Source organism: Gymnogyps californianus, chromosome 2 (genome assembly GCF_018139145.2).
Source record: "Gymnogyps californianus isolate 813 chromosome 2, ASM1813914v2, whole genome shotgun sequence".
NCBI classification, from domain to species: domain Eukaryota; kingdom Metazoa; phylum Chordata; class Aves; order Accipitriformes; family Cathartidae; genus Gymnogyps; species Gymnogyps californianus.
This window is the reverse complement of record NC_059472.1, coordinates 95,027,263-95,053,977: the sequence shown is the minus strand read 5'-3', so window position 1 is coordinate 95,053,977 and position 26,715 is coordinate 95,027,263. Positions and strand designations below refer to the sequence as shown.

General features: G+C 41.1%; 1 protein-coding gene across 2 annotated transcripts; it reads left to right on the top strand.

The window, feature by feature from the left end:
• On the top strand, positions 1-26,715 carry TXNDC5 (thioredoxin domain containing 5). 2 transcript variants are annotated; one of them, XM_050891003.1, is made up of 11 exons: positions 1-62; positions 452-633; positions 7,160-7,309; positions 10,097-10,202; positions 11,498-11,594; positions 13,935-14,050; positions 16,309-16,395; positions 19,401-19,541; positions 22,449-22,531; positions 25,777-25,906; positions 26,509-26,715. In XM_050891003.1, the coding sequence occupies exons 3-11, from the start codon at positions 7,221-7,223 to the stop codon at positions 26,629-26,631; spliced, it is 972 nt and encodes a 323-aa protein (XP_050746960.1). In that variant the 5' UTR covers positions 1-62; positions 452-633; positions 7,160-7,220; the 3' UTR covers positions 26,632-26,715. The 2 variants fall into 2 exon arrangements, with proteins under 2 accessions (XP_050746960.1, XP_050746959.1); XM_050891002.1 differs by lacking the exons at positions 1-62; positions 452-633 and adding an exon at positions 1,803-2,045.

The following is a 26,715-nucleotide window of genomic DNA, read 5'->3' as shown; positions in this document are numbered from 1 at the left end:
TCTTCAAGGTCTGAGAATTAGTCATTCTCACTCTCTCTGATACTGCCTTTTCGTTTAAGGAGGTTTGTTGGTATTTTTTCATATGCTGAAGTGGGGAAATAATCTGCACCTGTCTTTTTTTTCTTTTTTCATTCATGATTAGTCAATGACTTAATTTGAAGAGCACAGAAATAAACCTTGTTTAAAGAAAAGGCTACTGCTTTGTACTTAAGGTTACTGATTTGTACTTAAATTCTGATTCTGGTGATTAGCTACTCTTCTGGATAATCTAGGTTTGTCTTTTTTTCTAGCTTGGCAATAAATGTAGTTTGAGTCTTTTGTAATTGTTTCACATATACATAGTAAGGATTTTTGGAAGGCTGGTTTTGAGGCAGATAGCTTTGAAAAGTAATTTAAAAGTTTTAAAGAAAAGATATCTCTAATTTTTATTTTTACTTTTTTTTTTAATAAGTGATTCTTGTTGGCTCTAATGATGGCCCTTGCAAAGATGCTGTAGCATAAAAAAGTGAGCCGAGCGACCAGAGCCAACATTGGCTCTAAGTGGAAACCGACCCAGGCAACGAGACGGGTGTTGCACAACGTGTGCACGGGCAGTGCAGCAAGATCCTTCCTGGCGTTAGTCCTGCGGAAGAGGTAATGTTAAAGGGAAGCGTTCAGAGAAGAGATGATGTGGGGAAGGAGGAGTCTGGAAAACACAGTATGAAGTGAACTCTACCTGTCTGGACACATTAGTGCACTTGACTGCAAGCAGCAGCTTGTCAGAGAGAGGAACGGTGCCAGGCTGAGCCTGTCCTGCTGGGCGTAAGCCCTGATGTTACACAAGCACAGATGTCTGCAGAGATGGACCTGAGAGGTACAAAGGCCAGCCTCGTGTGCCTGTGTCTGCGTGTTTGTGTGCGTGCTGATTTATTTAGTTGCCTGACATTTTCATCAAAATGCGCTTTCCCGTTAAACTAGGTGAGCCACTCATTTTTACCCGCTTTGCTACCCCAAACTCAAGGACTTGTAGTTAAAATCTAAACTGAAATTAATTAAAATTGGAGCAATTACAGAAATACAAACCCCTCTCCCATGTTATATCAGCTTGCAGCTGTCTCATACTGATTATCTTTTAGTATTATTTGCTACTACTATTATTATTTACTGATTATTGTTATACTGCTGCGACTCGAGCATCTCCCAGTGGTGCCCGCACCCGTCCCCTTCCCTCAGAAGCAGGTGGGAAGCGCAGGGCAGGAGAGCCAAGGGACGGAGACCTCCCGGCTGGGCACGGCGCTGGCAGGGAGGACCTGGGCGGGAGGGCTTTCTCCCAGAGGCACAGCACCGTTATTAACCGGGCTGCTACCACCCTGCCTGCCTTTTTTTTTCACTGATTTACTTTAAGAAAAGCTTCATCTCGGTATGAGTGTGTGTATATATTTAAAAAATACAAAATTTATTATTAGTTCAATTTTAAAATATAAATGATATATTAATAGAATTAATATATAATATAAAATTAGATATTATATGTTATATATAAATAATATATAAGAGATATATAAAATATTAGGGTTTTTTTAAACATTTATTTCCAGAAAGAAGGGGTCCGGGGGGGGGGTGGGGGTGCGGGTGTGTGGGATGGGGGTGCCCCAGAGCCCGGTGCATGCCCGGGGGAAGGCGGGCGGCAGCAGGGGGCGGGGGCCGGAGCCGGAGCCGGAGCCGGCCCGGGCGCGGCGTGCGCGGAGGGCGGGCGGGGCGGGGAGGGGAGGGAGGCGGCAGCGGCAGCAGCAGGCGCTCGGGGCTTTGGCCGCTCGGTCTCTCGGCGCTGCGATGGCTCCGCTCCGCTCCGGCCCGGCCTGGTGGCGCCTCCTCTCCTTGGCTGTGCTCGGCCCCGTCCTCTGCGGCCGACCGGGGCGGGCTGAGCCGGAGCCGAGCCCGAGTCCGGGCCCGGACGCGGGCCCGGCGGCGGAGGCGGATCCGCACGGGCGGCACCTCTACAGCGCGGAGATGCTGCGGCACGGCGCCGCCGCCGCCCCCCACTTCGTCATGTTCTTCGCCCCGTGGTGGGTATCCGGAGCGGGCGAGCACGGCTCGGCCCGGCCCGGCCCGGCGCCCTCCTGCCCGCCTCTTCCCCCGTTGACGTGGCGGCAGGAGGCGGCCGGGCCGGCGGCGGGGGAGGCCTCGGGGTCGCGCCGCCCTGAGCCCCAACGGCTGGGGCCGGGCTGGGCGCCTTCCCCGGAGGCGGCGCGGGGGGGGGGGGGGCACACGCGTTAAATGGCAGCCGGGGGCTGCGGAGCGCCGAGTCGGGCCGGGTCGGAGGAGCTGAAGCCTCGTGTGTGTCTGGCCCGGGCCTCCGCGGCCGTGCTGGCCCTGTCGGGGGCTTCAGCCGGCCCGCGGTGGCCGCCCCCTTCTCCCAGAGCCCGCGGCAGCGGGGTGCATCGGCACCCGCAGCGGCCCCGTGGGCGTGGGCACCCGGCAGTGCCCCCCGCGTGGGGCCTGCGGGTGAAGTCGCTCTGCCGGGCAGTGAGGAGGCCAGCTGGGTCAGCCCCGGTTCTGCTGGGCTGGAGCCGGCCCCGGCCGCCGGCGGCTCTCCCTGTCCTTCCCGGACTGTGCTTCACATCGTTCTTCAAAGAGACGAACAGCGTGCAGCCTCTGTGTATGGCAGTAGTTGCAGTTTGGTGACCGTCACTGACCGTGTGCCCCCCAGTCTCACAAATACTTTCATTGCAGAAGTTATGTTCTCTTTGCGCTCACGGAATTTAAAGATAAATTTGCAGTGAAAGCAGTATAACGTAGTGCTGTGTCCCTGAGGCCGCAGGTAGCCGTTGCAGAGCTGGAGAGTTCTCAGATTTGCAAGAGACCTGCTGGGCTTTTTGTCCTGGACTGGTACGTTTGACACAAGAATGGTTGAGAAGAGTGGGAGAACAGGGCTTTGCTGGATGTTACAGCTGTCAAGAGGACAGTACTTCTTATTGCTGGGCCTTTCTAGTGGTTGTTCATATTCTTCTTTTTTCTTCGTGTCTTCCCCACCCTTTTTTATCTGACTTATTGATATCCAGTAGAGGTTATTGGGAGTTTTGTTGTTGGGTTGGTTGGTGTTTTTTGTTTGTTTTGGTTTTTTTTTCTCCAAGTTTTCTGAAACTTAGGTAAAATAAAGTTAAGGGAACAATGTGCAAAAGTTGTTTTGATCCTAAGTTATCTGTTGGTACACGGTGCCATTTAGGCATACTGAGTCATGACACTTTTTGAAATCAACAGCAGAAAAGGATTTCCTTTCAAAACTGAGGAACTACTACTTTTTTTGTTATTAACATCGACTTGTTTATGCCATACGAAAATGTTAAGCAAAAGCTTGAAAGAGCAGATGCCTGCCTTTGTTCTCTGAAGATCACAAAAGTGGAGGGTGCCTGACTTGCTGGTGAAGGACCTTTGCCTGAGAGTGCTGTGAGGCCTAAGAAATGTCCGTGCACAGCAGGAGTGCTTCTGCTCTGTTCTGTTTTCAGGTGGTAATATCTGTGTCTGTCCAAGCTTTGACTGACTGTTTCACAGGCATCCCTAAAACCAGATGAGCTTTTATATCTTGGCGCAGCCTTCGTAGGAGACTCTGTGCCAAATGGGATGTTGCAGAGTCCAGTGTATGCTGCACAGCCTCAGTGTGCATCAAAGAGATTGCTGGCCTTGCAAACCTGGACCACGCTGTGCCCTTGGGAGGGCTGAGGATCTCTGCCCAACTCAAGTGTGAGGGAGCTGCATCGTTTCCCAGACTTGTTGCGGCTTCTCTGGACGTTCTTCTCACCCTTAGCAAGCCTGCTCCAGATCTTTGGGTCTCGGCTTCAGGGCCCGTGGTCTGGACTCCTGGCTCCTGACAGGCAGCAACAGGGCCAGGTTTCGGGTTCAAGGGGAAGAGAAGGACAAAGGGAGTATCCAAGTGTTTGAGAGAGGTGCTTAGACATACCAGTGGTTTTATCGTCAGTGGGATCAGGCAGCAACCTGACAGCCCTGGCGTCTATATTGGAACCTCTTGCCCTGTTCCTAGGTGATGCTAATGTGCTAATCTCCTAATGCTTCTCACAGAGGCATGTGTTTTGGCACTCTTCCCTGTAGTTAGAAGGGAGAAGCCTGGCAAACAACCCAACGTTCAGCTAGGATTGTCTTTCAGATTGCTATGGATGCTGCTAATGTTGCATTGTCAATGCTACCAGTAGGAGTTGGGTTAGACCGAGCCGACGTAACTTTTCTCTTCTGGATTCTTGAAACAAATGTTGCTGAGGGCCTCACTCCCAGTAGGCAGCGGTACACGAGGTCCTACCTTTGTTTCAAGTATTGCAGGCTACTCCAAAAAGAGAGCATTCCAAGTCATTTGCCATCAGATGTCTAAGGTTTTCGATTATCAGGCTGTCCCCCTTGGTAGCTATGCTTGAGAAGGGACAGAACCATGAACAGGTTACTCTCTCAGTGGCACTAGGATAGTCTGAAGATGTTGGCCATGCCAGTTTTGTGTCTACAGAGGAAAGAGGTTCCCCTGGTTCCTTGGTTGGAAGGAATCTCAAATGAGTAGTGTCATTGTGTTATTTTGACCATTACAGATCTTTTCAACATATGTGGTCTCTTGGTAAACCTCTGGAAGTCCACTGAGCTGAAGCAGACTTGATCACCAGAGTTTGTTGCTGTTGAATTGAACTCTGTTGACTGGATTTTACCGTAGCTGGATTCTTTTGTCTAAAGCGAGACTGGTCCTGTGCTGCTTGTACCATTATACCTGTCTATCCCAGGGTCTACCAACATTTTTAATTGAATAATGATTTGTGCTATATCTTGCTGTGGAGCTGCCCTTGCTAGCTGCAGAGCTCAAGCTCTATTGGTGGCCTCCAGAAATGTTCATACTGACTTATCAGTAATTGCAGTTTTGACATGTGTGGTCCTTATGTACCTTTACATCCCTTCTTGTCATGGCCCAGGAAGTCCACCATCCAGTTTTCCAGATGAGAAGCGCTGATACTGTGGGAGGAGCACTGACCTGCCAGCGTGAGGTAGAGCAGCCTGGTACTCTTATAGATACTGCCACAGCAAAATGATCTCCAGGCATGAGCACTTGTGGCACACGGTTGCTCAGAGTTAAAATGGGCAACCTATCTGCAAACTCTTACAAATAACGTCCTTTCACCCATACCTCCTGATGTTAGTGGTGTACGAGAAGCAGGGTTTTGTTTTGGTTTTTTTCAGAAAGGTGGATCTTTCCTACGGCCTTGTTAGTCTCTTTTGGATCTTCATTTACGTCTGTAAACAGAGGTTATGAATGCTTGCACCTTCCTAGCCCCTATAGGGAGGGAAGAGCAGGACTCCTCATTGATGCCCAGGTCTCTACCGTCCCCAGTGGCAGAACTGGCTGCTCCTCCAGCCCCACTGATGTAATGTGGAGTGGTAGCAAGAAGAGACTGTGTAGGTACATGGGGCTAAGGGGGGGGCGTGTGATGTTGCGTGGTCTTGCTCTCTTTATTTTTGACTTCTCTGGTTTTATGTATTCTCAGCTACACCTTATGAATTTCAGAAAAAGTGTTTTGGGGACTGTCTTGTCTTGTATTTCCTTCTATGTAATACTGAATATTTTGAAAACGAGGACTAACTAGTTGATTACTGATTCAGATATGAGCATTTTTCCTGCTTTATTTTCAATTTTAGCTCATATAATCTGAAGAAGGAAGGGAAAGGGGAACTTTGTGTACAGCAGAGATCACAGTGTTAAATATGGACAAGGCAGCTCTGTTCTGTGCTTAAAAAACAGCGGGTTAATTACTTGAGATTGCCTTACCTAGTTTTCCATACTCTGTTCTTTAACACCAGTCAGTATTCATTCGGTGTTTAAAATCCCCACAACTGCTAGGGGAAGGGCCCAGGGAATCCAAAATGCTCCTCTTAATTCAAGCTCCCTGAAAGAGTTGACTATGCAGGGACTTCAGTCTGAAGTTAAATATTTAAGGAATATTTAATTTTAGTAATAACACATCATATCCCTTCGCCATGACAATTCAGAATAAGATCATATGGGAGGTCGTATTCCCGCACATAGTGGGAGTGTGTGTGACCCACTGCGCCTGACTGCAACGAGACCTTATTAAGGTCAGAAGACATTGTTTATCTTAAAGTAAATCTCAAGGTTATTTTTTTTGCCCTAACGATACCAGGATACCCAGGAAGGTATGAATCCATGCAGCTTTTCTACAAGTGGACTCAAAACCAGTTGTATAAGTGAAACTGTTTTAAATGGGAGCAACTTTCTCCTAACTCCTAATGGTGTTTTAGTTGTTACTTACAAAGTAGACTGTCTAGGTCATCTCAAGGGCAATAACAGCTTTCACACTGTCAGGCTGAGAATGTTTTCTGTTAATCCAATTATGTATTTTTAGATGTCTTGGAGGGTTGGTAAAAGCAGCTATTAGAGAAATTAAAATCCATTCCTTAAAATTTTTCATCGTAGTTACAGGAATAGGGTATTGCTATAATGACTTGAAAGACTAGGAAAACAATGAGAAGAATAATAGCCATTTTCTGCTTCTGGGGAGCTGCTGTTATAGCAACTGTATGAGGCCAGTTTTCTGTGTATATGCAGATATAATTAGTTGATGGTGTGCTGCTGGGGCAAAGCACGGTGTGGGAGGATTTTGAGAAACCCTGTTCAGAAATCAGTCCTGATGTGTTTCATGACTTGCGAGTTACAATTCGTGTGACGCACACAAGCACAACTGGCCTTACAAAGAGGCTAGAAACTGTTATCTTCTTACCTGCTGCTACAATATACAGTATTTTGAAATGCTAGAGCGGAAAGAAAGCTAGACAGCCTCGCAGGATTTTTCTAGAAATCTGGAGGACTGAGAGTGCTTTTCTTAATAGCCTCACTAGTTCAGGGGGTGTTCAGTAGGCTTTGTAATGTAAAAGGATAGTAGCAAGAAGTTTTCATCTCTTGACGATTTTTACATGAGATAAGTTTGCAGTGTTCTACAATTCTTAATAGTATTCACTGTTGCTTAGTGTAACAGTGCTCAAGTATGGAAGATTTTTGACTTAACTATTTTTAAATTTGTCAAAATCTCTGACCATTCTGCATATGACTTTTCCATAGATTCATTCCCCTCTAAACGTGAGCAACTATTAAGCAAATACCTTGTTCGTTCTGTTGCAGGTGTGGACATTGTCAGCGTCTCCAGCCCACTTGGAATGATTTGGGAGATAAATACAACAACATGGAAGACCCACAGGTCTATGTTGTTAAAGTGGATTGTACTACAGATACTCCACTGTGCTCTGAATTTGGCGTCCGAGGATACCCAACGTAAGTATAAAAGGGTGTCTGCTCCTGTTTCTTTCTTTTTTAGTTTTCCATGATCCTCTGCCAATTTGTTGAAGCTAACTTCTAAGCTATATTTTTTGGTGGGTTTCTTTGTAGCCCGTTGGACCTCATATGTTCATTTTAAGACTTTTTACCATGTTGCCAAGTATCATGTGATACATGCTACTCTTAGTCTTTTTTTTTTTTTTTTTTTTTTTTAAAAAGAAACTGTTCTGTGTCTTGGAAGGTGGCTGTGTTTAAATGAAGTCCAGAATTGTCCTTTTCTTTTCTCTGAGCAACAGTACATTATACAGCTGTGATATGTGTGATAGAACTGGTCTCTGGTGACAGTACTTTTAAAAATAACTTGTCACTAGTTCGTCAGTACACTGCACCATTCGTAATTAATGTATAGGTGATCTCTTAAATTTTTGAGTGAACTTGGTGCTCATAAAATGATAAATTAATAGTATCACTTAGCATAGCAGTGGCGTTGTTGTACAGACTTTTTCTAGGTAATTTTGCTTACATTGATCTAGGAGAAATTCGTTTGGAGTTTAAGGTAGTTAAACTTATCCTGTTATAAAGGATGTATGCCTTACTACCTCAGCTTTGGTAGGCAGAACATGATCTAGAATATCGATGAGAGGTCAGCCTGGATAGTGTTTTTGGGTTAGATATGCATGCTCCCTTTTTAGCTGCCAAAAAGGAGCAAAGGGATTTTTTTTCACTTGTGTCTTCTTTAAAGCTTCTTGCAAAAATGGATGGGGTCGTTTCAACTGCTTTACTAATTACTCGTCTTAGTGGGGATAAGTGGAGAATGTAATCATCTGTAGCCCTTCCACAGCCTGTATTTTTCAGTTTCCTTCCCTTTGCTCACTTTGTCTAGCGTTACTGCTGACCCCAGCAACAGCCTGAACTTGACATATGCTCCTGGCTGCACCCACTTAGACGCAGATGAGTGCGACAATAGAAGTTGAGAGTTATAAATAGCAAAGTCCTTGTTGGAATAGGAATTATCCTTAAGGGCAGTTTGTGGCTTAGTTCCACTAGAAATACCAAGAAACAATGAATATTACAACTCCATTTTTATATCCCCAAAAGTAAGCATTGGTCATCTTTGCATATTTGAATAGATTATATTGTGGTGCTGTTCCTTATAAAATAGAAAGAGTGGCAGATATTTTGAATAAGAAAAAAATGAATGGACGTGTAATTGCTTCCCCCCTGCTTTAAGGTCATTGAATACCTGGGAATAGTTAGTGCTCGCTTTCATCTACTTGAAAAGTATAAATGATAAGGCAGTCATCTGCTAGTTATAGAAATACAGAGATGAAGGGGAATTCATTATATCAATTCTCTTCCTGTCTGAGTCAGTTTTTAACTAGCCTGTTTTTAAAAACCTCCAGCAAGGGAAATTTCACAGCTTCCTCAGGCACAGAGGGATTGTCGCAAGTCCGGGATGTGCTGGTTCCTACACTGCTTTTCCAAACACCCATCAAAGGAAAGGCTGCATCCCCTTTCCATCCCCCTGAGAGTAAAACTGGCTGAGCAGGTCCCTGCGCTCCTTAGTACAGTTGTCTCAGGATTATTTGGTGCTGCAAAACACTCTCTCAACTGAACTAGAGGAAACCTACCCTCATTTGAAGAAAATAAAGGTGCAGCTGGCTCTTTAAGCTGATACCTTCTTTTTTTTTTCTTCTTGTTAATCTTCAAAAGTATTGCCATGAGGTGCATTTTAGGTGTTCTTCTGTTTCATTTTTGTTGTTTCCTTCTTATTACAAAGTTGCTTCCCCCCCCCCCCCCCCCCCCCCCCCAAATTTTGACTTTCTCTCATCACAAGGAACATTCAAGAATACCTTAAATAGAAAAGACGGTGGGAGCTCCTATCTCTTTTGAATTTGTTTGCATTATGTGGTTTTTCAACACTAAAATATGTTCATTTTTTCCAACTGTGGAACAAGGAGGGAAAAACATTTCAAGAAAAAGAAAAAGCAGTGCAAAATGCCAGCTTGGCAAGGGGAACTGAGGGCTAGGTGACAGTAGTAATTGAAACTATGATTTGCTTTAAAAAATAAATCTAGGTCAGAAGTTGATATTGCCCCTTTACCAAATATATTTCCAATTTTATCTTAAATATTTAATAGTAGAAGCTTTGGGTAGTTTATGGAAAAGTTTTGATAGCAATTGTTAAATGTTATAATCATGAAGAAGTCTTGAATCCCTACAAGCAGTCACTTATCTCCTTGTCTTATTGACTTGTTTCAGCGTGTTTTTAATCAGTTTAATACCACATGAAAAGTCCTACATTCCAAGAGCAGTCAGGGGACGAAACGTGAGAAAGAAATTCCTGGGAAAATAAGCATTGGATATTTTTCCTTTGGTGATGGAGAAGGGTGAACAAAACACGATTCATGCTTTTTGACAAACTGAAACAGGATTCATAGGCATAATGAATAATTAACCTTAGAACTGAATGCTGCAATGTTTTATTTGCTCTTGCTTATTGATCAAAGTAATATTAGGCTATGTTGATTTTTAACATGGTATTTCTTTTTGCTATTTTAAAAATCTCCTTTAAAAGCTTACACGGGAATGGAAAAAGTGTCCTAAGTTCTAGCGATGACCATTTAAGTTGAGGGAGAAGCCTGATGCTAATGTAAATAGTCAAGAGAGCTGTTACTGCAGCCTGAGCTGCGTTACTGTGGATTAGCAAAGCGTGTTAGCTTTCCAAGAATGTTCCTGTGTGAAAATTTTTGGCTCACTCTTTTCTACATTTTGATCCTTTAGCCTAAAGCTGCTTAAACCAGGACAAGAACCTCTGAAATACCAAGGCCCTAGGGACTTCCAGGCACTGGAAAACTGGATGTTGGAGAAACTAAATGAGGAACCATCTGTAAGTGAAAAGGAAATAAAAAAAGGAAATATTGCCTTCTGCAGACTTGCTTATCTATAATTTCTATAGGTTAAGTTTCATTTTCCAGGAGGAAATCTGCTCCTGAGAATAAAAGTCAGGTGGCAATAACAATATGGAACAGCTTCCACATAAGTCAGAATAGTAATTAAAACTGTCATCCTGTGATGTACTCTTTGTTTCCTGTATTTAAAAACTGCATTATGTATTGTAGTTTTGATGTTTAGCATTTTGACATTTTAAGATTCAATTCTTAGTGTCAATTCAGTTGACACCTGTAGACCATAACGTTTCTAGAATAAGAAAAGTGATTTAGCTATAATACGTTATAAATTGCATTTATGTTGGGCTTAGTTACCTCTTAAAACATGGATGCCATCTTTAGCTCAGTTACTATCTGATAATGTTATAGCCTAAAGAAAGGGTTTAAAATAATCGGTTAGGTGAGTTAGGCTAATACCGTCACTAGGAAAACCCTTGAGTTTAGGGGTAGCACTTACATATAGTAGCCAAGCCTTGCCTAAAATTAAATTTGTGATTGCTGTTTGTAATCAAGATAAAGCTTTAGCAATTGCTGAACCACAGCTAGAACGTGACTGTATCTAGACAAACATGGTATTTTTCATAATTAAACATTAAATGCTAAACTATTTTAAGAAATGTACTTTGAGGTTCTTAAATTCTTTCCAGCTCTGACCCTGGCATCTAGAAAGTAGTCACTTGCTTTTGCTGAAGTGCCAGTGGGTTTGCTGCAAGTTATACGTATAAAGTGTTTGCTCTTTTCGCATTTTTGCTGCTTCATGGAGCCGTTAGGTCCCTCTTTCTGGCATTAGGGGAGCGGAAAATAGCTTTTTCACTAGCTATTTTTAAAGAGCCCAAAGACCACTGAAACTGGTGTGATGGCAGATGTGGCTGATGCGTGATGCTATGGAGGAACTGTTATGTAATCTAAGTGTATTAATATGTGATGATGTGATGAATGCCATAGCAATTACTGTGCTCTGTGACTACACTACAGCACGGTGAAAGACTCTGTTATTCCAATGACTGTGATAGCTCTTTTCTGTGTGGTAGTCTTTTTCACATTTTGCTTTCAAGCAGTTGTTTGTTAGGAAACATTAGATACCTAAATCAAGCTAAATAAGGATGTTGCTTTAGGAATTTAAAATTTCAGAGTACAGGGTTTACAACACTACCACAGAATGGTGTGATACAGGAATTAAATATTGTGTACTTACTGTACAAGGCAAATTAACTTTAATTTTTCTCATGAATAGGATCCAGAATCTGATGTGGAACCACCAAAAGCCCCTGAACCTAAGCAGGGAATGTATGAACTCTCAGCAGACAATTTCAAGATGCACATAGCAGAAGGTAACTGGTTTTTTTTCATAAGCAAGAGATACTTGCTTACAGAGACATCAGTAGTGGGAAGTCTGCAACAGAAATGTTAGTCTTCAAGGTACCTCCTTCCCACTTTTATTTTCCAGTAATACCTAGTGAAAGAGGATGAAACTACAGACTGTGTAAAAATGCAGTACTTTAATTAGATGTTGCACACCATGAGAAAATTTAAGAACGGCATGCCACTCAGAAGGCAGTAAAATTAAGGCCTGTAATCACATGGAAGAAGCTAGTGGGGCTTGCTCGACTAAACTGTCTCTTCCCCCGAGTTACTTGCTCAGTCACAGCCTTGCCACTCACTTTGTGTTTTTGCAAGTCCCGTTTCCTCTCTCCCTAGGTGCTGGCTTGTTCTTACTCTCAGACTGCTGTTCTGGATAAATATAATCCCACCTGCTTCCTCCTTACTGCCCCCATACCGCTCCAGTCTGGCCCCTTATTTGATATTGTTTAGCTTCCTTCCTCCAGAATTTAATGTGGGCAAAACGCTTCACCTGTTTGGCCGTTTTAAAAAATATTTTGTCTGTAAGCTTTAAAATTAATGCCAGGAGTGATACCTAACATGGGAAGTTTCACCCCCCATACCATGCATTTTTTAGAGAATGAGCAAAATCTTAAAATATAAACTTTGGGCTGCCATAACAACAGATGATCCTACCATCTCTATCTGTTTTCCTAAAAACAAAGGGTGGATTAAATGAACTGTGCCCATGTGATACCACCGGTGAGGTAGATACTAGAGCTTCTTGAAGTAACCATTAACTGATTAGAAACATTTTCATGTGTAAAAGAGCATTTTGTGCAGCTAACTTAAAATTTCCCAGCCTGTGTGGCTTAACACAGAATTACATCAAAATTCTTCATGGATTCTTCTCTAAGCCATCAGGGAGATGCTAAGCATTAAACAACTTTACAGTCTGAGAAGACAGTTAAGTTTAGTGTATGTGTAATATTTTTATTGTAACATTTTTATTATGTATCCATTGGCATTCGTAGAGGAGACATTCTCATAGTCATATCCAATGGTTGAGCAGGTTTATGATCATCTGTAAAGCTGTTGTCCTCTCTTGACTTCAGTTATGAGAAGTTCAGTGCTTAAATTTAGCAGGAGGCTTAGCAGTTCCAGCTGGAAGGTTGACTTTTGTTCTTAAAAAGTCTCCCTTTACCTTTTTGGTGCTCTAGGGTAAAAAGAATTTTATTTTTTTTCTGTCGGGGAGGAGAGTATATCAGAGTATGTGGTATAGAATAGCTGATTTTGACTAGATGTTCTTATTCATTCATGAGAAATTTCAATTTGCATTTTACTTGACCAAAGCAAAGCATGTCAATCAGTTTGAAAGTCTTCCATGTGCAGACCAGGCAAGTTAGAGTACACTACTACTACAGTTTACGTTTCCTGTTTATTTTGTGACGTCTTTCCTCTGACCTCCTTTTGTGAATAAGCCCTCAAGCTAGAAATTAATTCTAGTAATATCAGCCCCAAAGCAGTCTTCAAAGGATTATGAATAATTTTGTTAAAAAGAGTTTTTCTCCAGTTGCTGGTGTTTCCTTCAAATTAATTTGATTTTTTTCCTTGTTTTAATTAAGAATTTTATTTCATATTAACAGAGCCTTGCCTTGATGTGTGCAAAAGCGTGCAGCATCTTGAACTAATAGTAATCTTAATTGAAGGAAATTACATATTCTGGTACTCTGCAATTAAGATTATGCTTTTAACTAAACATTAGTAGGAGATAGTACAGAGACTGAACTCTATAAAACACTGCAAAAATCTGCTAAAGGCAGCGATTTCTGAATAGTTGACATGAAAATACAAAGAGCAGGGCAGAAGAAGGAGAATGGAAAGCTGAACAAAATTATTTAGGTAGTTCATGGACTTAATGCAGTAGTGTTTCCCAACCTGTTTAAGTTGAAGTCTTAATACTTACTTTCATTTATGCTGTTATAAATACGTGTTCCTTGGTGGTTCTTTCTACTCTGTAATAGGGCAAGTGATTGACGTGGTAGAATTAGACATTGTAGCAAATGGTTAGGTTAAAACCACCAGTTTTAATATCTCATTTGTTGGCTTGAGGTTGTGAAGCTGTTTGGATTTTCAGGGAAACTGGCAACACTATGGGACTGCATACAGTATTGAAAACCTAATTGCTGAAGTATTCTGTCCTGGCCTTTGATTCACAGTGTTTCCTATCTTTAACTCAGGAAATACCATGATAAATTTGGAGTCTGAGATTAGTACCTAGTCTTTAATTGCAGCCAAATTCATTCCAAATGAGCTAAATCTTTTTTCTTTTTTTTTCTTTGACTTAAAAGGTAATCACTTTATCAAATTCTTTGCCCCTTGGTGTGGTCATTGCAAGGCTTTGGCCCCAACCTGGGAACAGCTGGCTCAAGCCTTTGAACATTCAGAAACTGTCAAGATTGGCAAGGTAGGTGAAGTGCTCTTAGTCTGAAAATGTGTTTTGTGTGAATGAATGTTTCAGCCAAGTATCATGCTTTTCATGCTGTGATTTGCAAATAACAGTTCTTTTGTTTGTCACCTCTTAAATCCTTTTATAGTCATAGTTTCTATTTTAATTTTGGGATGGTTGTTTTTTTCCTCACACATCCACAGTTGACAGGACTCCCTCATTTTAAGCAAGGACTTGTTAGAAACACAGCTAGCTCCCTGTGTTTCAGAGAGAGCTGGAAATAAGTCTTAATACTTCAGATGCAGGGAATAATATTTTGAGATTTGTTTTTTATTATGCTTCCCCTTTGTCAGAACTTGATAGACTTCAGTATTTATTTTGAGTGGGAAAGTGACTTCTAATTTGCTCTTTACAGCATTGGATTCCTTAGCAAGCTTTAGACCTACAGGGCTCCTTATGATGAATTATTTCTTGGTGGTTTTTTTTTTTTTTTTTGTTTGTTTGTTTTTTTACTCTTTACCCCCATAGAGCTTTCTAAAGGTTTCAGGGGATCTTCCACCCTAAAAACTGATATCTTGTCCTGCTTTACTATTTCCTTAGGGTTGATAACCAGGTTCTGTGGTGTATTTACCATGGGAGCTTGTTACTTGTACGTGGAGTGACTTCTGTGCAGAGGTACGGAGGTGGTCTGGCAATTGCAGTTACTGGCTTTATTTGCTGACCCATACCTAAGTCCAGGTGGCTCATGATGTGAACCCCTCTGTGTTTGCCAACGGCAGAAAACTGACCAGGCTCAACTCCCATGTCCTTAAGCTTTCAGAGTGGTTCCACTGATCTGAAAGACTGCGTAACAGTTAGCAGTGTTGTCAGTCCTGCAGAGGGACAAAACCCCAGCTATCTCCCCTGCCTCTGCCCTCGTAGCACTTCCAGCTGTTACTGGGGGTGATGAGCCTGACTGCCTTTTTTTTTTTTTTAATTATTTTTATTTTTAATGCTTTTGCAAATCTGCTAGTTCAGGTACGCTGTAGATGTACAGAGCAGGTCAGCATAGTTGAACTTTACAGAAGACATATATATATATATGATTTTGAGACCTGGTGGATATAAAATCAGATTCCCTCTGAGAATAAAACATGGGAGGCTATTTCTCCTTTGATGCTGTCTGTACCAAATGTTGCATCTGCTGATTTACTTTTTGAGAACCTTGCTTGCTGTCTGATAAAATCTTTGGTTAGCTTAAGTATCTTCTTGAAGTTACCATTCTCTGATACTCAGAGAAAAATAAACAAAAAATTCCCCAAATTTCTGTTTTATTCAGTTGTCTGTCGTGTTCGCAGTTACTATTACTAATAGTTGCTGTTTAAGAAAGCCACTAAGATTTGTCTCGATGCCTAGTCAATTTTGTGTAACTGTATACCTTGTGAAACTATTTGAAACATGTCTTGGCTAAGATTGTAAGTCTGTAAGTAAACAGGAAACACAACTGTTTCTAAGAAGGTTGAACCATGACCTTCATGTAATCTGGGGGAATAGTGTCTTAACAGCAACGATACCTACTGGCAGGATGCTGTTTAATCTTTAGAATTGATCTTCAGTGATCTGGAGCGAAGTAATTCAAAATCCAAGTGCTGTCAAGCAAAGGCTCCAATGCTTAAGTTATCTTTTTTTCTGCTTCAAAAAAGGTTATAAACTGATAACTTTACAGATTGGTTTATGACATATTAGGATTGAATGTTGCTATGCACTTGGAACTTCCCTTGGAGTAAAGTTAACTTGCTAGCTGTTGACATGTTTTCTGAAGTCTTTAAAGAGTAGTCTTGTAAAAAATGTGTGAGCCAATATATCTTCACTTTAAAGCGCTCTCATGTTAGCGTTTTGTGTCTTACTGTCCATGCAGTGATTTTATTCACTGAGAATACCAAGTACTTTTTAATTGGAATATTTAATTATGTCTCATTGTTCTTTGTAACTGTTACTACTTCCTTCTCTCCGTACCTCCCTCCCCGATCCTTCTTAAAAAAAAAAAAATCGAACACACACACACACACACACACACACACACACACACACAGAGCCTCCCAATTAGACAACCAAACTACTGTTTGGAAGGCAGACATAATAATTCTCAAGACAGTACTTGGTACTGAGTTTTGTCAAGCCATGTATTGCTTGTTCCTGTATTTTTCTGAGATCTTAAACATAAGGCAGGCTATGATGCTTGTTGTATGTTTATTTTATGCACTGAATGTTTTTGGTTTTTTTTTTTCAAAATGTAGGTCGACTGTACCCAGCATTACAAAGTCTGCTCTGAAACCCAGGTTCGTGGCTATCCCACACTCCTCTGGTTTAGGAATGGTGAAAAGGTGAGTCTGTAAGCTCAGCAAAAGATCAGACGATTTTTTGCTGAATAATACTTGGACTATGCTTGCATCCTGGGGAAAAAAGATCCAGTGGGCATATACGAAAGTCTGCTTGTGAGAGAAAAGATGTTGGAGGTTCAGTTGGGTACTGGAAGAGGTGTACTTCATCCACAGATAAAAGTTACGAGTTTTTTGCTCTTTGTGCTCTGCAAGTAACTGGTATGATGTTCATAAATCTGTAAGCAGTATCTCCAATTATGCTACTGTGTGAGAGAATTCTGGGTTTACTTTATCTTAATACCTTACCTCCTATGGAACACAAAAACATAGATGAAATAGAAATGATAAAAAAGTATGTAATTTTCACAATGTGTATCAGAAGGTTCTCATCTGTAAGTGGTGCCTGTCTGCTGAGTGATGTCAGTGATACAAATTTTCCTTCTTATAAATCTGAACACTTCATATGACACTGTGAGTGAGAGTCCTGTGGGTCCCGTTGACATTTTTCCTTGTAGCAATTCAAAGAATTACAATATTCTGAAGTTACGGGGAAGTAAAATATTTATAAATACCACATACATGAACAGCAGCAAGTAAACATATTATAAATAGTAGTGTTACTTATCTTGTGTTTCACACTTTCAAGATAAATTAAATGTATTAAATGGATATTAAAAATAGGTCTGCAAGCAGAGAACCCAGGACTCCTCTTTCAGATCTTACCCGCTAAGTTTTGGGGGGTTTTGGGTTTTTGCCCCATTCATCTTGCATTCTTTTTTGAACATCTACAGTATCAGAGATGTAAGTTTTGCTGCTCAGTCCAGTTTAGTGGCTGTGGCTTGTGGCAGTTTTCTGGCACTCTAAAGAGAAAGTGGCCATAAGTACATACGAGTGCATGTGAGGTTTGGTATAAGCACCCCTATGAGATCGGACACTCCAGAGAATTTAAATGAAGCAGCACCTCGATTTTTAAATCCCAACCTGATGCACACAGGAAATACATGGCCTTGTTACTGCTCGAGCAGCGGTGCCTGGCACATGTCAGAAGCAGAACTGGAAGCTGAAGGAGTGCTCAAGTCAAACATGGTGGCATGTCCAAGGTTAGAGGTGTTTTCGATTATTTAAACTTTTGTCTCTATGTGGCATGAGTCTGAAGATCGGGAAATGTTCTGCTGTTTCTCCAGAATGGTTTTCCACCTGCTTTATTTTTATTTTTCAGATAGCTACAGATGGCAAGATATCTTGCCAGAATCATACTATCTTGATCTAGAAAAGTTAGCTCTGGTTTTTCTCAACAAGCCAGATCAATTTTTTTTTTTTTTTTTTGGACCCTTTGTAGTTATTGAAGTTTGAGTTGCTTGGAGTTATTTGAATCAAGAGTGTGGTGAAAGAAAAAGTCACATCACTGCTGTTGTATTTGGTAAAGCTGAATCTCAGCCATTAGTCTGAACAATGTATTTCTGTTGACATCAGACTGACTTTTCTCCATTGGCAGTGTGGTACTCCCTGGTGGCGTACTGCCACCAGAATCGCATGTTCCTTCGTGGGCCGATACAATATATTTTAAAAAAACCACAAAACAACCTCAACTTTCCAATAATCTGACCCAGAAATTCCTGGAAATCTCTCTGGCTGCTGTTGTACTGTTCAGTAAGGGGGAAGAGGAGGAGGAGAACTGCTTCAGCCACCCAGCCTTTTTGTCTGTAATACCATCATCCCCTTTGTCATAATTGAAGTCTGGCATCACACCATCCCTCTTGGTTAGATGCAGCAGAAACCCAGGGCGGAATGAATGGGCACTGACCCTGCCCTGCTGAAATGGATACAAACAAGCAGGTACAGGCTTCTTGCATCATCTTAGATTAATTCCTTTGTGATTTAGACCCAGTGTGGGGAAAGTGGCTATAGTTTCAAGTAACGTTATCAATGACAAAAGAAGGAAAGCGTGTAGAAAGAGTTCCAAAGGTACAGGAAATAGTTGAAGAGGAGTCTGTTCTTCCCTCCAACTGACGGAAGATTGTATGCTGTTTCTTGAAGAGTATTCCTCATCTGCGAGAGGAGATACATCATGTAGCCCACATCTCACGGGACTGAAACTCAAGAATTCTATCCGAGATGGATATGTAGTGTCTCGAAGAGATGATCTCTCTTTTGAACAGAGAAATTAGTACTAATTTTCGCAGAGAGTGCTGAGGGCAATCATGCAAGAGCCAGTTTGGAGATGGCCAGCAGTGGATTTGAGACTAGAAACTGCTCAGAGGTGCTCTGATTTCTTGTTCTCTAGAGTTGTGAAAGTACCTGAGATATGGGGAAGCATCTAAGGCAAACTGTGGCTTCTTGAAGATCTAGCTGGTTGAGAGCTTTATGTGCAGGTTCAAAAATGTGACGTAACTTCCGTGAGAGTGGTGCCGTTGGAAAGGGCTGCCCCACGGCAGGCAGCTGTTGTCTCTTCCTCCCAGGTGAACTTAGGTGCCCAGAGAGCATTGCCTTACTTTTTGGGTTTTCCGAGGATGTGTGACAAATGTGTGGGCCAGAGGAGCGACTGTGCAGTCAGGCGACATGCAAGTCAAATCTTTCAGCCCTGTCAAAGCACTGGACAGAGCTGTCATGGTAAAAGAGACCACCACCAAACAGCGATGGGTATTTTATTGTTCCTTGCAGTAGCTTTACGTTCAAAAAAATAAAGCCTTGAAAAAGCCGACTAGAGTGAGAGATGAAGGTCAAAGTGGAAAAGTTTCTAAAATTTGCTTCTATGTTTCTAAAATACCTTTCATTTCAAGGAAATTTTAGATTGTTCCCTTTTGGTACAGAAGAATCTATGACAAATCCTGAAGACATGGAGTGAATGGAATGCCATGGAGAGGTTTAACGACTAGATAATCCTATTTATTATGAATATGCTTACACTTGGCAATCTTGTGTTTTTCTGGTAATTATTTATTTGCTAATTATTTATTTGCTAGATTAACTGCATATACACCCTTGCACAAACTATTTGATAATTGTAGGGTGACCAGTACAAAGGGAAGAGGGACTTCGATTCCTTAAAGGAATATGTGGATTCCCAACTACAGAGCTCTGGGAAAGAGCCACCAGCAGATAAACCTGCCGAAGCCCCGCAGCCACCCACAGAACCCACCCGTGTAGAGGTAAGTGCTCCTGCGCTCTGCAGCGGTGTTAAAAGTGTTCAAACTGTTTCAGCAGGCTGTCTGAGTGTTTCATGTGTTTCTCTCTCTCTGATAGCTTGACATTTTCTAGATGTAAACTGTACCAAATACTTTCCTGGTTATTTTTTTAGTAATTAATGAGTGGAATCAGACCATAAATCCTAGTGATACTTTTACTACCCTGATGAATTGGAGAAGGAAAAAAAAAAAATCTGGCTGCTTTTTTTATGGTTGCAATAAGTTCTTTAGATAGAGTGGCATAAATGTGGTCTTTTTGGTCTGTGGAACTGCTGGCACCTTGGTCTGTATGACAGCATATTTCATCGCTATGGAGATGAACGTTTCTTGCAAGATTCTCACTTGAACCCAGGAGGATGGCACACGCTGCTAAGCCCCTAAAAAACCCCAGGGTCCTATACTTATAGACTATCTGCAGAAGCAACCAACAAGGAAAGATTATGAAGACTGATCTAAATGTGGCAAGGTAATGTGTCCTGTGACAAGAAAACTCCACAGGTTTGGAAGCTTATTCTAATCCTGGTTGTAGGAGCTACAGGGGTTATGAATGTTGCCAAGGAATTGGTAGGAATAACTTTATCACCTTTGCATAGTTGTACTTCATGTCATTTAGTTTTCTGTCTTTTTTAATCACTTTGGCATTTCATCTGCCATTTTCCTTGTAGCTGAATGTAAAATTGGTGAGGTTGAGAAATTAGGGATGGTTTTCAAGCATACTTTTTCATGAAATGTGGAAAACATACTTCTGCCTAGAAAATAAAGGATAGTGATTTACACTCCCTCGTGATGTAGAATGAACTTATGTAATTAAAAAGCATCGATATTATTAATATAAATACAGTTTATATGGAGCTTCTCACAGGAGAATATTACCTTTCCCAGTTGACTTTTCTAGCAGCATTACTCATCTTGCATAAAGTAGCTTACCAAACATTATAGGCAACATAGATTTGCAATTTTCATACCCCTCAAATTTTATTTATTTTTTTTTAAATTGACCTCATATTTGGAAGATCCTAACAAGCTGGTGTTAGTACAATGCAGAAAGTAATGAGTTGTCTTTCTATTTTTATAGAAATAACACAAACCACATGCGATGCAAAATCCCACTTATGCCTTGCATGCACCAGCACACATACAAACAGAAAAGGATTGTGGGGGGATTTTTTTGCCAAGTAATAGTAGACACAGTGTAGGACTCATCTTGTCTTTGCAACTTTACACTTCGCAGCTTTGGATGCCACCATTTCTTGGTCGCTCCTCTTCAGACACCTTGGTTCTGGCTTTGCTTTCATGAATTTTGAAACAAGGGGCTAGCCCATGTAGCCAGCAAACACTGACTGCATTTACCATCAGCAGCCCACATCTGGTACCACAGGCAGCAAAAGCAATGAGTTCTGACTCCAAATTTGTGTCCCAGTGTTGAGCCCCTACATGGATTCCCCCATGTCTTACATGGGCCAAGTGCTTGCCAGCCCTTTCACGGAAGCTGTACTTTGATGTCCGTGAGACTTGTCTCCTGCCAGACATCGCTAAAGTTACTCAAAAATGATCCAGATGGATTAAGGTAGAGTGAGCAGCAGACACTCAGATTATGTGATTGCATAAGATGTCTTTTCTTAAGAAGCCAAACTAAAATTGAGCTATCTGATATTAAACTTATTTTTGTGGTTATATAGTTCACATTGCTATTCTGATAATAATCTACAGATCTTTAAAATTTGTTTTACTGTGTGGATTGTGAGGAAGACGTTATTTATGGGGTTTTCAGATGTGGTATCTTAGATTGTAAATGATGTTTGGAACATCTGTTTTAGATATCCATTTAGGAAATTCAGAATAGAAGAATACGTATTTACTGCTCATTTTTTCTTCATTTAATTTTTTGTAATTATTTAATAATTAGTATAACTTCTAATTTCTAAATAATTCTTTAGAGGTAATAACACTTCAACTTAATGAAATAACTTAATTTCATGAACTAACATTTACAGAAGTGTTTAAAGGTACTGGATAACTTGTAATTCCAAGTTTCTTTTTGGCTTCTCTTCATAAAACTCTTACTGGGTTTAAAGTAGAATTGGTAATACTGTCAGTTGCGCTCTTGTTTTTCTTTGGCTTTCATTTGAATTTGAAGCTTTTATAGGCATGAGATTTATTTATTTATTTTTAATCCCTCCCACCCTTAAGAGTCTTACACAAAAAACGAAGTTTGTTACGGTTCTGTGCTCTCATATGAGACTGTGTGTAAGCAATGTACTATCCTCCCATCGCTCCCATGCCATTGCTCGTGATGTTATCAGGAGTAAAAATTCTTCCTGGCGTCCATGCAAGTGTGATGTGGTGATGTCCTCTTGACAGGCAAATGACGTGTTTCTGGTAAAAGTTTTTTCTATGTATGCAATGCAGGGATATAGCAGAGGGAGAATAGCTGTCAGACATCACTAGTATGCCTTGAATACCTCATTAAACTCTCAGATGGCCATTACGGGCTTTAAGCCAACTCCTCTCAGGGTTGTTCCTTGAAACATTTGCATGACAGTGTATTTAAAATGAAGGTGATTTTTTTCCAACATCTAAAAATTTGGATACAGGCAAATCCCCTGAAAATAGGGATGTTTTGTTTCTCCAATTATGGATGAGATTCAGTGTGAAATACGCATTTCTCTATGTCTCTCTAGGGGAGGAAAGTAGCTGAGGGGTAAAAGTGAGGTGTGCTGCTGCTACTCTTGTTTATATTATCAATAATACTATCTTTTCCAGTTTGAGTTTCCCTTTCAGGTAGCTAAAAGCTCATGTGGCTGATGTTATATATACCAAAAGTTTTGACACTTTTTTTCTTTTTTTTTTTTTTTTTTTTTTTTTAAACAGGCTGCAGTGCTCTCTCTCTCTGAAAAAGACTTTGATGCAACCATTGCTAGGGGGATCACCTTTATTAAATTCTATGCTCCATGGTAAGAAGTTCGCAGCTGTTGTTCAGGATTATTGCTGGTCTAAGCTGTCAGTTCATTAGTTGCTGTAGGTCATTGAGTTGTGTGTAGTACTGTACTGGTTGTCTGGATCTAAAACGTGAATTAACTGAAGAATGTGTGTGTGTGTTGGCAAGAGTTTCAGCAAAAAAGCTCAGTCTGTTTTAGCTTTCTTGGGATGCCTCTCTGTGGAAAGGCTAACAGAGAAGCTTTACTGTGTCAGCCTCCAGGTAATGCTGGGGCACAAGGAGAGTGAAGCTTTCTTTGCAGGCTTAGTGTGCTTCTGTCCCTTGATTAGGGTACGGTGAGGGGAACATATCACTAGTGTTGAGAAAGGAGAGCATGCTGGCCTTTGGGCCCTCTCCTGCCACAACCAAACTCACTTGGAAGCCTCATTTGAGCGCCTGGGAATTGGTACAGACTGTAGAGCTATGGATAATTGGCTGTTACTCTTCAGACAAAAACCTAATGCGCACAAGTGACAATTTTGACATGTTCTTAAGAGTATATTTCATGTAATATGTTCTTACAGTGACCCAAGGTAGAAATGTCCAATGCAGATGGTGTAGGTTTAGACACCCAACGGAAAGCACTGGGGGGGGGAAAAAGTAATGTCCTATCTGGCATCTGCCATTACTGGCATATCCAGCAGAGCCTGGGACCCAAGCTGGGGTAAGACGTCAATATTACAAACTCATAGAACAAATATTTTCCCCCTTTCCTTACTATGCCCTTTCTGAGACAAAAAGAAAGTTTTGCGTTTCTTTGTCTCGTTTATAGACTTCATCTTATTGGTGCCTGGATTGAATTTAATGAAACTTGCATGCCATCTTTCTCATCTGTTGCCCAGTCTCTTAGCCAACAGAAGGAAGCCTAGTGTACAGGGAGAGATTAAAATTAAGCTGTGTTTCACTGTGTGAAAGATAACACATCTGTGATTTCATCACTAGCCATCCCATTAATGCAGTATATAAAATACAAAAAAGATCTTTTGTTTGGGGTAGTAAAATGTCACCATTACAAAGCCAGACAAGCAAATGCAACTCATATTTAAATGTGCTCAGGACTATCAAAATATTGCAGTTTAACTGTGACAGTAGGCATGAATGTGTTTCTTATTGTAGGCAAGAAGTAGCAGGGAAAGTTTCGTTTTACGTAATCTCAATGATGCAGTCTTTTCCAGTGTTGTCACCCTTTTTACCGCAGTGCGGTTTGCTGCTTGAGAGACACTTCTATGCTCTCTTACGTCTGAAAGATCTGCTTTTGGATGTGGGCAAGTATCTGCCACCACTGTGTTAGGAAATACACTGCCCGTACACACACCCACTCCTTCACGCTTACTGCTCTTTCTTCACTCCCTTTATGCTCTCTGTACACTGTGAGAGACTGAGATTGAATCTGTGCCTGTGCCGCTACTACGCCACCAGCAGAACTGGCTCATAAATGCAGTTTACACCTGTGCACAAAGCAGCTTCTAGTCTGATTTCTGAACCCAGGGCTTGTTGGCGTATGTAGGAGTTCATTATCTAAGAAACTTTTTCTGGAAAAGTTTGAGATAAAGAAATGGTCTGTTTTTAATTAACTTTTCTTAATAATACTGCACTTTAACCATCTCCTCATCTCATGAGATTCTAATGGGGTGCTGCTGGGTCTCACAGATATGATCACTGTTGGATGGCAGGCTGAGAAATGGTGGTTCAGGATGCAGAGAGTCAAGTTCTTAAACCAGTGTGTGCTCCCTGGCTGCAATGTTCAGAAAGCCACCGTTTACGAAAACACTTCCTATATTTATGTAGCTGGTATCCTAGTTTTAGCTCTGAAAGTCAGGCTTATGTATACAGTTGTAGTGCTCTGCATATAAATGACCTTTTTCTCTTCCAAGTGGATTAACTTATGTAGGGCTCAGCAAACACTATTATGTTGCTTGCTAGTTCAGTCTTTCAGTTAGTTTTGGATAAATATTAATGTTAACTTGCATAGTAAGCATAAAATCATCCTCTTCTAGTAGTTTTTGTGCATGGTCAGAAATGCTTTTATACTGTCACTGTGTATTAACAAGGTGGTTTAAATATACACTGGCTTGCATTGAGAAAACTTTTGCTGAGACATCTTTCATTGTTTTTGTAAATGCCCTGATCCAGCCTCAAGGCAATTACGGGGCTGTTTTAATAACCCAATTAAGGTGCAGCTGGATTAGAATAGAATGAGCAATGCAGCTTTAAAGTCTAAAGTGCTTTGGGAATTCTTCTTGAAGGCAGTAAGAAGTTCAAGTTATGAACTTAGCTAAGCCAAGTTCAAAATATAAACAAAATTAATACTTTACAATAGTTCCTGCCATTTTATAGTATCATTTTCTCTCTTGAGACTAGTGTTTCATTGTGTGTACTCAGTGGACTGCATTCTCATGTTTCTATAGAGACATAAGGGAATAAAATAGAAATAGGCTTTTTGGTGTTACTGATGATATAACTGGAATGATGCTCTATTTAATGCAAATCAGAATAGGGCCTGATGTGTTTTTTTTCCCATCTGCTAAGTGAAGCTTATTGACTGTCAAACAATTCCATTGCAGATCTACCTGAAAGTACAGTGGTAGTGGTTAAAAAACTTCGAAGTACCTTCAGTGAAAAAGTGCATTAAGTTACTGGAGTGTTTCATAAAAACAGAATCTGTGTTGACAAATGCCTCTATTAAAATTGAGTTTCCAGCATTGGGCGATGTACGTTGGTCAAGCAGGCCGTTAGGAACTGGAAGAAATTTAATGGGGAAATTAAAATCTCATTTAAATAATTAAACTCGGGCTATGTAGCTTTAGCATAACTGGCATACACTACCTGAAAACTTAATTTGTACTACAGACATTCTATGCCTTACTTAAAACATGTTTGTTTCTAAGTGATCTTTTTTTTTTTTTTTTTTTTTAAATATTCTCTGTGCTCGACTTTATTTGGCTTCATATTCCACTGTAGGGTAAAATGTTAATGCACCGACATCCAGCATACCATTCCAGACAAGACTAACGAAGGCCAGAAACTACTTCAGTGCTTAACTTACATATAATCACTTGTTTTCTTAGCTCATTTACTGACATAATAGTGCAAGGGAGTTGGAGGGCCAAATCATTAGGGGATAGGAAAGGCAGCTAGTTAAACTTACAGTTCTTGCAGCAAGACAGTAGAGATAAACTGGAAGGTATATCTGCTAAACAGATCTCTCTCTTTTGTTTCTAGGTGTGGTCACTGTAAGAACTTGGCTCCAACTTGGGAGAACCTTGCCAAAGAGCAATTTCCAGGTTTGACTGATGTCAAAATAGCAGAAGTAGACTGCACTGTGGAACGTAACGTCTGCAACAGATTTTCTGTAAGTGTGAAAGATCTGAAATGAACGGGATAGTATTGTGTACCAAATGTTAGAGGCTCCAGCGTGCAGCTGAGCTGGCTGCTGCATTGCGGGTGCCTGGTGACAGTGCAGCTGTGTTCTCTGTTAGCCAAAAAAGAGGTAGTTCAGCACAGCACCTGGTGACACTGTTTCTTTCCTGGAGTTTGCTCAGACTCGGTCATTCTCACTATTGGATAATGCTGAAGAAGTCCCTAATTTAAGAAGCCTCCCTCTGTGGAAGCACCAAAGCGGTCTTGTGGTAGCTGATGCAAAGTTCTGTTCCTAGAAAAAAAAATGTCTTTTGGTGCTGGTAAGCAGACAACCGAAGGCAGAGCTGGAGCTGCCATTCCAAAAGCCTAGAGGAACATGTGTTATCCCATTCACTTACAAATGTTCAGAAATTGCAGGTTGGCATTGGAAGTTCTGGTATGGTGTTTGGGTTTGGTTTTTTTAAATTAAAATGGCTTATTGTTTTAGAGGGGTTTGGTGGCTTTTCAGAGTCAGGTAAATGCAAGTGAAGGATACCAGTGAGTTTGGACATTAGTAACAAGCTTCTTTTTTGTGTGTGTGTCTGTCTTTTGAAGGTACGTGGTTATCCTACACTTCTGCTTTTCCGAGGTGGAAAGAAAGTCAGTGAACACAATGGAACGAGAGACCTTGAATCACTGCATAGCTTTGTCTTGCGTCAGGCAAGGGATGAATTGTAATAAAAGTCTGGATGCTCCGTCCCTGGCTGTCTTTGTACAGTAGCTGAGGGATTTCAATCATTGCTAACTTTCAAATAGTGTATT